General features: G+C 37.4%; 1 protein-coding gene across 3 annotated transcripts in view; it reads left to right on the top strand.

Moving 5' to 3' along the window:
* Positions 1-12,762, top strand: part of VPS8 (VPS8 subunit of CORVET complex) — a gene marked incomplete at both ends in the record, with an annotated part of 223,582 nt that overhangs the window by 107,443 nt on the left and 103,377 nt on the right. For all 3 annotated transcript variants that reach the window (XM_080696055.1, XM_080696056.1, XM_080696054.1), the window contains 3 exons: positions 5,792-5,911; positions 7,160-7,216; positions 10,364-10,446. In XM_080696055.1, the coding sequence (XP_080552181.1) occupies positions 5,792-5,911; positions 7,160-7,216; positions 10,364-10,446 (260 nt within the window). The remainder of the gene's footprint in view (positions 1-5,791; positions 5,912-7,159; positions 7,217-10,363; positions 10,447-12,762) is intronic.

The raw sequence follows: 12,762 nt of genomic DNA, 5'->3' as shown, positions 1-12,762 counted from the left end.
TGTCTCCTCCCAGCATCATTTCGTTGCCATGGTAGTGCCATACTTCACCATGGCACTGAAATGATGGGTGACACTTAAGAATGATTTGAGGAACACAGAGATGATCATCCCAATCTGAACCTAACTAGATTCAGTAAAAAGCTATTTTGAGGCTGATACTGTTGCTAATGAATGAATGCAGAGGCAGGTTCTTGTCCTTTCCATCTGTACAACTTTTAGCAGCCTTTTAGTTGAAAGCTTAGAGAATTTTCATTCTATTCATCTGTCTATAAAATGGTGGCTCCTGCCTTTCTATGACTTTTAGATTATTTTGGACAAGAGACAGAATTAAAATCTCTAGCAAATGTATTATAATAGTTCTTTTTAATTTTCAAAGCATATTAGCAGTATACACATCATTTCATTGATCTGCTTATTAACCTTGTGAGATGGGCAGTAATGGATATTACTAGTAATGGATTGCTAAATTCTCAGATAATACCAGTTTGATCCATGTGGTTAGTGTGGAAAATTTTCACCTACATTCCCCAAATACCTTCCTAATTTTACCTATCTTCTATCTGATACTCTTATGTGGCTTCCTCTTAATCAATTGGAATTAAATTCTACTCTGAGTGAGAGAAAACTCAAAATGACATTGTGATTGGAATTTATTTTTCTCATTCCCAAGCTTATCAGAGATACATCTCTTCTGTCCCACTATTAGTACATGATTTCTGTCTTTTGGTCTACGGTGGCTGCTCAAACTCCACTATCACGTCCACATTGTAGCCAACATGAATACAGGGGGAAAAATGGAGAAGAAAATATTTTCTTTCTTTAAGGAAACATCTTAGAATTATATACTATAATTCTGTTTGCTTCATATTTTCCAGAACTTTGATAGATGCCTTTAGCTGCTAAGAAAAACTGAGAAATGTAGTCTATAATCTGGGTAACCATATGCTTAGCTAAAAATTAGTAATCCTGTTTCTAAGGAAGGAAGGATGGATGTTGGAGCATGTCCATTTTCTGTGACCATGAGAAAATAACTGAGACTAGGTACTTTATTTTTCATTAAGGGTGTGTGTGTGTGTGTGTGTGTGTGTGTGTGTGTTATTGGGGATTAAACCTAGAATCATTCTACCTCCAAGCTATACCTCAGCCTTATTGTGGGGAGCCATTAAGGTTTTCCCCTAAAAGAATATTTCTGACTCAGCTGACTTTCCTTCACCCAGAGTCAACAAGGTTTGGGGTCATGGAAAGTTCAAAGTTAAAGGTCTGAGAAAAGATCAGGTGGTGATGGCACGAGGGTATTGATTGATCTGCCTGTGATGTATGTTCTCAGGTGGTGATGACACAAGGGATTGATTGGCCTGAAACTGTATAAATATAACAAGAGAAGTAAACCCGGGGTCAACCCAATAGACATTGGCGACCCTCCCATGCTTCAAGAGAAATAAACCCAGGGTTGGCCCAATAGAGATTGGCGACCCTCCCGTGCTTCAAGAGAAGTAAATTAAAATTCTTTGAATTAAATTCTTAGAATTGAATTCTTTCAACCTCACTCCTCTCTTTGGAACCTGTACTTTTCCCAGCTGGCTCCAGCAGGTGGTGGCCCATACGGGGAAATTCTGAAACTGAGGATCCAGTGAAGGACAGTAAGCTGAGTCAAAAATATTCTTTTAGGGGAAACCTTAATGCCTCCCCACACCTTATTTTTTTTTTTTTAATTTGGAAACAGGGTCTCACTAAATTGCTTAGAGTCTAGCTAAGTTGCTGAGGCTGTCTTTGAACTTGCACTCCTCCTATTTCAGCCTCCCAAGTACTGGGATTACAGGCATGCACCACCACACCCAGCTTGTAATAACCCATTTTTAAGGGAACTAACTCTTCAAGATCAGTATCAATCCCTTCCAAGGGTGATATCCCCAGTGGCCTGATTTCTCCTTCTTACGCTCCACCTCTTAGAGGTTCTACCACTCTTACAATGTCCCATTGGAGACCAACCTTCCAGCACATGAACCTTTGGGAAATACCTTGTCCAACCAGTAAAAGAGTATAAATAGTAATTTCTGCCCTACCCATTTAACCTGTTGAACATGATACCCAAGATCCTCTATGTTTTCTGGTCCCTGTCTGCCTTTCTGTAACTGCTTCCCTCTCCCACCTCCCTCCTCACCCTCTCACACCTTATATCATGTTCTCCTCACTCTGTTAAGTCATTGGAGTTCACTATGCTTTCTGTGTAATCTCCATGGTTTATATATTCTTTGCGTGGCTTGTCTTTCAGCCTGTCCTGCCTTTTCCTTTACTTTCTCTGACTAACAAATTCCTAACCCATTTCCCAAAATTAACTCAAATATCAATGGTGAGAAACTGTTCACACTTCTAGGTTGCATAGTTGTTCCTCTGTGTTCACAAAACACTTATGGTACACCTAGCATATCATATCCTAATTATTTACATATTTTCCTGTGGAAACTCAAGCTTTCTAAAGGGAGAGATTAAGGATTGTTGTTGTTGTTATATTTATTTTGTGCGGGGCACATTGTTGTAGCATGCCCAGAACATGTCCAGCGCAATACCTGGAACCTAGTGGATGTTCAAAAAATGTTTGTAAGTTGAATTAAATTAAAATTGGAATTTAAAATTATGCTAAATTGGAAGAATGATCCAAATGAAGAGAAGAAAGCTCCATAAAGTACTTAACTATGACTGTTGGTGAATTGCTACTCTTTTATATTGGCTTGATAATATTTGCCTTGGTTCAGTGAAGAGTGAACTTTTGAGATTACTTTTCTCATTCTGGCAATAGAGTTGCATTAATTTGTTGGAGCATACTTTGGAGGCAGACAGTGAGAAAAAAGGTAGAGAGACAAAAACCAGAGAACAGGCAGATGGGCATTGGTATGGATGCCAAGTGGGAAAAAATGGTTAATTTGTGACTTTTTATATGATATCATAGGAAATCTTGTAAGCATAGTCTGAACTATTTCAGAGAGAGGACATAGGGAATTTATAGGATGGTAATCTAAACTAGATCCTCACTGAGGTAGCAAGGAAATCAGTCATGAGTTGATTTTCTTAAAAGGTGTATGAAGGGTCAGACAATTTTGGAGTTTATGCTTATGAAGCAAACAGGCTAGAGGCAGAGAGGAGCACTAGTTGGATTCCAAAGTGGAGTCCTAGAAAGGGGACCAGCACACCACAGGAGGTGACAGCAGAGTTTTAAAGCTATGGAAAGCTCTGAATATTCTGAACTGGAATGTGTATGTGGGTATATGGATAGAGATAGAGATAGGGATATGGATATAGAGGGAGCTTACGATTCCAGATATTCTTGTATTCTGGTAATGGTTATATACTTAAAGAAGTGGTGATTGTTGGACTGAAAATTGAAGTAATAGAGAGATGCTGCTAGGAAAGTAAGAAAGATAGGCCAGAGGCTAGGCCCAAAGAGGATGATTTATAACAAGAGTAATCTTATACTCCATCTTTGAATAGAGAATAGAAGAAGGAAACTTGGAGCTTTGTAATAGATGTGCCAAAGCACTATACCCTAATTTGTGGTAGGGTTGTCCCATTAATTCAGCTAGCCCCAAACAGTACAAATATTCTCCTACAAACTTCTCTATTCTTCTTTTTTTTTTTGGGGCGGGGGGTAGTGGTACTAGGGATTGAACTCAAGAACATTCTATTTCCAAGCTGTATCCTCAGCCCTATTTTATTTTTTATTTTGAAACAGGATCTTTCCAAGTTGTTGAGGATCTCACTAAATTGCTGAGGCTAGCCTTGAACCTATAATCTTCCTTTCTCAGCCTTCCAAGTACTGAGATCACAGGTGTGTGCCACCACACCCAGCCATTCTCTTTTATTAAATGACATCATTATGCCACTTGCTAGTTACGGTTGAAATCTGTCATTTTTTTGTTCCTTTTGTTACATGTTTCCACACAAAGGAATAATCATCCCGTGTCCCCTCTCTCTCTCTGGTGTCTTTTGTACCTGTTCCTTCTTTCATATTCACTGCCACTGCCCCCTTGTTCAACACCCCAGGACTCTGGCAGTCATTTGCATGTTGGTCACTCTGCATTTCCATTCTTCTTTCTGACATTTATCCCATACACTGATAGTAGGGTATTTTTCCTAAGTATAGCACAGATCATGATCCGCTCTCCTTATTAAACACCTTCAGTAGTTCTCCATTTTCTGTAGAATAAACTCAAAGTCCGTAGGGTGAAATATGAGACCTAATTTTTTCTTTTGAGGCATCTAAGCCTCCCTCCTCCTCACGCATGTGGCTGCACCCTACTAGAACCTAACAGTTCCCCTTGCACACTTGTGTCCTGTGTCCATGCTTGTGCTACCGCTCTTCTCTGCTGACAGGTCCCTGCCAAAGGTCTATGTGGCCTTTAGACATTAGCTTAAAACCAGTCTTTCCCATTTATTTTCAAACTCTTCTTCAAGCCAGTTGTAAAAATTTTTATGCACAGAGCTTCTATAATTACTTGTGCCCTTGTAATGGTGTGATCATATTATACCTTTTCTTTAAGATGTTATTACCTGTCTCACCTTCCTTTCTTTTTTTTAAGTAAGGAAAGAAGGATTGTTTAGTTTATAGCTTTGGAGGTCCAAAGGAATGATGCCTTCATTGGCTCAGTTCTGGTGAGGACCCTTTCAGCTACATCCCAGTATTCACCTTCCTTTCTAGTTCATAATTCTTTTAAAAGCACCTGCCAAGCCTAGTACTTAGGTGACACACACCCGCAATCCCAGTACTTGGGAGACTGAGACAGGAGAATTGCAGGCTTGAGGCCAGTATTAGCAACTTAGTAAGGCCCTAACAACTTAGTGAGATCCTGTTTCAAAAATAAAAAATAAAATTGGACTGGAGACATCACTCAGAGTTAGAATGCCCCTAGTTTCAATCCTTAGTGCCAAAAATAACAATAAAAAATAAAAGCACCTGCCATAACCCCTTGCACAAGGAGGACTCAGGAGATGAAAGCTGGGTTAAAGCAAAGGAGGGACTGGGATTTGGTAACTATGTGTTGGTACAAAACCCATTATACAAAACCACCTGTTCAAGGAACTGCCTGGTGACAAGGCAGAGACCCTTCACTTCATTAAAACATGCTGAAGCTATCTTCTTTTCTGGGGTATCTTCACTCACAGGTTATCTTATTTTTAAATCCCAAAGTGGTTGTCTTCCCTTGTTGATAGATTTTAGTAGGATTATTTAAATTTAATTTCAATTTAATTTTAGTGGGATTCTCTAAGAATTCCAAGGGATATATAATTAATATTTCTTTGAGCCAGGCGTGGTGGCGCACGCTTGTAATCCCCGCACTTGGGAGGCAGAGACAGGAGGATCGCGCAGGTTCGAAGCCAGCCGCGTGCGCTGGCTTAAAAGACCCTGTTTCCAAATAAAAAAGTATAAAAATAGGCCTGGGAGTGTAGGAACCCCAGTACCACCAAAAAAAAAAAAAAGAAAAGAAAAATTTTTGAAGTCTTTTGTTCTCCTCTGTAACAATTTAATTCTCATGTAAGTTGTGCTGGAAATATGCCAGAAATCACTAAAATATCTTCTTTCAGAGTATGCAAATAGTTGTATTCCTTCACTAAATGGTATTGAATTCAATTTTTACACAGTCAATAAAAGAATCTTTTCATGGGTCTTCAGTAATGAGGCTTCCCTCTGCTTCTAAGTGTGTGTGTGTGTGTGTGTGTGTGTGTGTGTGTGTGTGTGTGTGTGTATTTTGCATCAAACAGATAGTGTATTGAATAAATCGTCCCATTTGCTCATCAGGTTATGGTGGAGAATTCGGATTTTACTCCCTCACAAGTAGGGTGCCTCTTTACCTTCCTTGCTCGGCAGCTTGCAAAACCCGACAATACCTTATTTGTGAACAGAACACTCTTTGATCAGGTAAGTGTCTTAATAGTAAGAAGCAGAATTGATTTTTGTTTACTCTTCATAGGAAAGTTCACTAGACTGTCCTGTTTCTTAATATGACAGACTATTAGGTAAATGTTTTATCAAAAAGATGCCTCTTAATGCCTTTTTCATTTAAATGAGGGGAGGAATGATGTATTCTAGGTAATACGACTTTTGCTAATCACCTTGTATTATGAGAATGTGGTTTGTAGAGATTTCTACAATTTGTGTTTTCTCAATTATTCTAAACTTTTGCTCTAAAACACCTAGAATTTTCTCAAGAATTTTCTAATTTAAGAATCACCTCATCTCCCTGGTAGCCATGATGATGAAAGATTACTTTTGAAAAATCTGAAGTTACTTACAAATGACTTTGAAGGTGTCTCCTAATCCCACTTAAGTATCTACTGCATATTAATAGATGGTAAAGAAAATACTTTTTGTTTGGAGAAGATAGCTAATAATGACGAGCATTTACTGAGCACTTCATGGGGCTGCTCTAAAGATTTATATGTATATATCAGCTTGATCTCTACAGCCCTGAAACAGGTACAGTTATCTTCATTTTAAAATGAAGCCTGGAGCCGGTGTGGTAGCGCACGATTGTAATCCCAGCATTTGGGAATCTGAGACTGGAGGATCGTGGTTCAAGGACAGCCTCAGCTACTTAGTGAGGCCCTCTGCAACTTAATGAGACCCCATTTCAGATTTAAAAAAAAAAGAATAAAAAATAGGGCAGGGGGTGTAGCTCAGAAGTTGAATGCCCCTGGGTTCCATCCCCAGACTCGCAAAATAAATAAACAAACAAACAAATTAATTAATTAATAAAATGAATCCTGGAGAGATTAAGGAACTCTCCAAGGCCATACTTAGTGTTACCATTATCAGTAATACTGTTAAATAGTTCAACTGTCCGGCCTGACTCTAAAGTCCAGGCTTTACTCCATCCATAATATCAAGGAACTTAAAGTTAAGGTATATAAATGATTCTGCCTTCTAGTTATATTTCTGAACAATAAATAAATATGTATGTGAGGCACACATTAAATTGTTGGCATGCTTGAGTTTGATGTTTCATATATTGGCCAATCAGTTGGGAAGGCACCATACACCATGCTATTTGTTGGTTGAGTGTGAGTGAGTTGATGATATTGAAAAGGTAGCTATTGCCATTTCCATCATGATAGTATTATGGCGTGCATTTTGATATACAATAAGGATTACTTTTTCTTTGGCCAGGTCCTTGAATTCCTCTGTAGTCCTGATGATGATTCCCGGCACTCTGAAAGACAGCAGGTATGAACTACCAGAACTGTTTTCAATAAAAAATGAGAGAAATCAGAGTAAGCCAGAAAGAACTCTTCTGTGCTAGATCTCACTAGACAAAAGGGAAGAATCATTTGTTCCAAACCCTAATTCTAAATTAAAGATAGTGGTCAACCTGAAAACAGTTGGATAGTTGTGAGAAGTACAGATATAAAGAGTTTATTTCAGAATACATTTCTAGGCAGATTGGATCTGCCCTACATCTTTTATGACTCTAGAGAGAATATTTCATGCTTTCCCGTAATGTAGCAATAGCATCTTTTGTACCCTGCATTCCCTGGTATTGTCAGTGTGAAACCACTAGTGACTGCCTTGGCTCTTAATCATAAAGGCCACAGCATCCTGAGTGTTGACACACTCCATTTTGAGAGCTCCCTAGGCCTACTGCATTAGAGCTGACCATTCTGGAGACCAAAATCCATCTGTCCTCTCATTAATCACCATGAGTTAGTAACTATTTGATTACAGCTTCCTTCTGTTTATGCCACTTTCTTGAGGATCCTTTCTAGGAGAAGAGATATTATATTATTGGTCATCTCATTTGAGATTTATTTAGTTTTTTTTTACCTCCTCATCTTAGAAATTGAGAAAATTGATGAAATAAGTTGTTCAGAGTCACTATTAAGATTAGAAGGCAGCTCCTTCCCTTCTAATCCAATACCAGTTGCTATATATCAAAATTGATATACAGTATTTTTTTTAGTATTTTCAGTGGTATGCTGATAAATGTTTAATAGGTAGCTTCTCGAGTATAATTCTGATATGAATGTTGGTTGATCTTTTATTTATGTAAGTGAATAAGATGAAAGCATAACAACGAAAATGTCAGAACTTCCCTCATTTATCAATGGAGTGATTTCTTCGCTGAATCAGATAATTTTTTAAAAACCGAAAAACAATTCCTCAATTTTTTGTTCTCTTCACAGTGTAATGCCTACAGGCATACACACTTTTAAGTTTAATTGCCTTATTAATATTTTTCTATCACTTTCTTAGCCAGTGATTGGCACACTTTCTCTGCAGAGCCAAAGAAATAAATATTTTAGACTTTCTGGGCTATATGATACTTGTCTTATTTTTTTACAACTCTAAAAATATAACATTATAAGCCGGGCATGGTGGCGCACACTCGTAATCCCCGTGCTTGGGAGGTGGAGACTCCCAAGGGCTTCCAGGAACCCCAGTAACTAACACACACACACACACACACACACACACACACACACACACACACTATAATAACTGACATATAGCACTTGCTAATTTTCATGGTACAAATACTGCCACTGTGTTTGATTGAACCTACCAATGTGCTATCACTGAATCTAGGGTTAAAATATGCATAGTAAACTGGGCGTGGTGGCGCACTCTTGTAATCCCAGCATTTGGGAGGCTGAGACCGGAGGATTGCAGTTTGAGGACAGCCTTAGCTACTTAGTGAGGCCCTCTGCAACTTAGTGAGACCCTGTTTCAAAATAAAGAATAAAAAACAGGCAGGGGATATAGCTCAGAGGTCAAATACCCCTGGGTTCCATCCCCAGACCCACAAAAAAAAAAAAAAAAAAAAAAGAAAGAAAAAAAAATGCACAGTAGAAGATCTATATGTAGTCTTCCCACCATTCATATGCAGTTATAGTAGATGTAAATAAACTAAAGAGCATATGTTTTATAAAATATATTAAAATAATTAGAAAGTAGTGAGTTTTGAGCATTAGTTACCTTTGTTTTTAATTTAATTATTAGTTAACATAATTTAATAGTAGCTGTATTTAATAACTGATTTGCAAAATCCTGAAATTTAACAATAAGCCCTATTGAGCTGCTGAGAAGAGCTTTACAGTGACTTCTATTTTATTCCAAATTGTGACACAGCAGATGGGGTTCACTCCATATTTATTGTATATAATAACTCACTGTCGTGCTCAAAATGGATTAAAGTTCGGTTCTGAAATGTACAATTTGGACAGATTTTATATAACTTGAAAATAGTGAGGCTTACTTAGTATGTTAGAAAAATACTTTGTTAAGTGGATTCCTGGAGTTCTGAAAAGGGTCATGTTCCTTTTGATCTTAAATGTAAATAAATAAAGGAGAGAGCTTTCCATACTGCTCTGATGCCTGTGTAATGCCTCCATTGTTTGCTGAGGTTTATTTTAAAATGTTGATGAATCCAGCTTAGTATCCCAGTCATTTTTTTATTCAGCTACTTAAAGTGGTAAAAATTATGTGAGCTCATTACTTTTGTTTGTTTTTATTATTGTAAGGTACACATAAAATACACCATTTTTAGTGAACTGTCAGCGGCATTGTGCAGCCATCATCGTCATCCATCTCTACATCCTTAGTAACTATTTTCATTAAGCAATAACTTCCCAGACCCCTAAGCCCAGCCCCTTAAAACCATCATTCTATATTCCGTCTCTGGGTATTTTCCTATTCTAGGTGCTCATATAAATACAGTCATACAGTGTTTGTACTTTTGTGTTTGATTTATTCAGCTTAGCATAATGGCTTTAAGTTCATCCATGTTGTAAGCATATGCCACACAATATTATTCTTTTTTAAAGGATAAATAATACTACATTGTATGTATATACCATATTTTGTTTATCCACTCATCTATTGATGAACATTTGGAATGTTTCCCCCTTTTGGATATTTAAATAGTGTTTATATGAAAAAAAACCTCAATGTTTTGTTTTTTAAAGTAGCATATGAACATGAATACTACCGAACACTACCTGTGGACACCAGATTTTAAAGAACTACAAGACATAAAAGTACCAGACAAAAACTCACTTCTTGAAAAGATGTATACAGGCATTTTTAGCTTCATGGAGGTCAGTTCAGTATTCTGTTAGGAATTTATTTGCAAATATCATGGCATTCATGCCATGTTTGAAAAGCAGAGCCATCTATCTTTTATGAGACTTAAATATAATATGGTCAGCATAAAATGCTGGCAATCTAACCTCTTGCATATGTGAAAGCAAGCCAGAATATCAAGTGAGAATATAAAAACAAAGTTATGGTCTACAAGGATGAGTGGACCCTGATATATCTAGTAAATAAAAAAGAGCTCCAAAATGTTTTTATTCATTTATTTTAAATGTGCAGGTCCTTTTAGAATTGCTGCAGGCTGGAGGCATAGTTCAATTTGAAGAAAGTCGGCTCATCCGTATGGCAGAAAAAGCTGAATTGTAAGTTGTTTTGAAGCCATATATTAGTTTCCTATAGAGCTATCAAGTTATATTTCTCTACCTTGAAGCCCAGTTTATTGATGCATTGCTGCTTTAATGAAAAAAGGTTGTACAAATAAAAATAATAACAAAAACCTAAATGTGAAAGTTTTTGCCTCTCAGTTGATTTCTAGAAATCAATAAAATTTGCACAGATTTATGGACTAAGTTTGGAATATTTATGCATTTGTTTTAATATGAAAGTGCATTTGAAGTCTTATGTTTTATTATTTTAGTTGTTTTTCTTGTTTGGTACTGGAGATTGAACCTAGGGGTAGTCTACCTTTTAAGCTACACTAAGACCTTTTTATTTTTAATTTTGATACAAGGTCTACCTAAATCACTGAGCCGGACCTCTAACCTGCGGTCCTCCTTCCTGTGCTTCCCAAGTACTGGGATTATAGGCCTGTACCACCATGTGGCCTATTTTGGTTTTTTAAATTTAATATTTCCATGGCATTTCAAAGATTTTCTGACAGTTATGTGTAGTAAAAGCAATGCAGATTTTTTTTTTTTTTCTTGCGGTACTGGGGATAGAACCCAGAGGCTTTGTACCTCTAAGCTACACCCCCAGCCCTATTTTTTAGTCTTTTTATTGAAATAAGGTCTCACTAAGTTGTAAAGGGCTTTGCTAAGTAGCTGAGGCTGTCCGCAAACCACTATCCTCTGGTCTCAGCCTCGTGAATGCTGGGATTACAAGCATGTGCCACCACACCCGGCTTGAAAGAATGCATAATTTGATATAGCACATAAGATATAATATGCTAATACTGCTATTTATCTAATTTGTGGAGTGTTTTGATATATTTAATTCTGAACAGAGAAACTTCATATAAAATATTTGCGAAGTTTTTTTTTGTGTGTGTGTACTGGGGTTCCTGGAAACCTTTCTACCTCCGAGTTACACTCCCAGACCTATTTTATATTTTTTTATTTGGAAACAAGGTCTCTTAAGTCAGCGAGGCTGGCTTCGAACCTGCGCGATCCTTCTGTCTCCACCTCCCAAGCAGGGGGATTACAAGCGTGCACCACCACGCCTGACAATATTTGCAAATATATATATAATTTTTGGTGGTACTGGGGTTCCTGGAAACCCTTCTACCTCTGGGCTACACTCCCAGACCTATTTTTATACTTTTTTATTTGGAAACAGGGTCTCTTAAGCCAGCCCGGCTGGTTTCGAACCTACGGGATCTTCCTGTTTCTGCCTTCCAAGCGCGGGGATTACAAGCGTGCACCACCACGCCCGGTGCAAATATTTTTGATACCTAATATTATTGACTATTTCTTATGTGGCACATTGCTTTTTTTTGTTAGCTTATTTTTATGCCCAGTTTTGAGATTTCTCATAAACATAGCATTCACCAGCATCTTGAATTTATAGTTAGGGGAATGGCAGGTGCTCATCTTCCTTAGGTACCTAATATATAGGTTGAGTATTCCTTATCTGGAGGAAGTGTTTCAGATTTTGAAGTTTGTCATAGTTTGAAATATTGCATGGGCTTTACCAGTTGAATATCCTTAATCTGAAAAATCCAATATCTGAAATGCTCTAATCTCAGAAACTCTTTAAGCATTTTTTTAAAATTAGGAATACTTAACCTGTGTGACTTTATTTAAATACAAATCACATAGCCCGTGTAGTGGCCCACGCTTGTAATCCCCATGCTTGGGAGGCGGAGACAGGAGGATCATGCAGGTTGGAAGCCAGTCGCGCTGGCTTTAGAGACCCTGTTTCCAAATAAAAAAGTATAAAATAGGTCTGGGAGTGTAGCCCGGAGGGAGAAGGGTTTCCAGGAACCCCAGTACCACCAAAAAAAAAATAAAATAAATAAAATAAATAAATAATAATAATACAAATAACATTATTCATTTTATTCATTTTATTTATTTATTTATTTATTTATTTATTTATTTATTTATTTATTTATTTATTTATTTATTTATTGGAGTGCTGGGGAATTGAGTCCAGGGGCATTCTACCTCCAAGCTACAGTCCCAGCCCTATTTTTTTTTTTATTTTATTTTTGAAACAGGGTCTCACTAAGTAGTTGAGGCTGGCTGTGAACCTCAATCCTTCTATCTCACCCTCCCAAGTACAAGTACTAGGATTACAAGTGTGCGCCACCATGCCCAACTTTGTTATTTATTTTTAAAAACATTAATGTATATGCCTGAGCAAACTTTTTTTTTTTTTTTTTTGGTGGTACTGGGGGTGGAACCCAGAGGCTTTCTACCTCTGGACTATACTCCCAGACCTATTTTGTATTTTTTTTT

This window comes from Muscardinus avellanarius (genome assembly GCF_963383645.1).
Source record: "Muscardinus avellanarius genome assembly, chromosome: 5".
NCBI classification, from domain to species: Eukaryota; Metazoa; Chordata; class Mammalia; order Rodentia; family Gliridae; genus Muscardinus; species Muscardinus avellanarius.
Note: the sequence above shows the minus strand (reverse complement) of the source record. Positions and strands in the feature narration are given on the sequence as shown.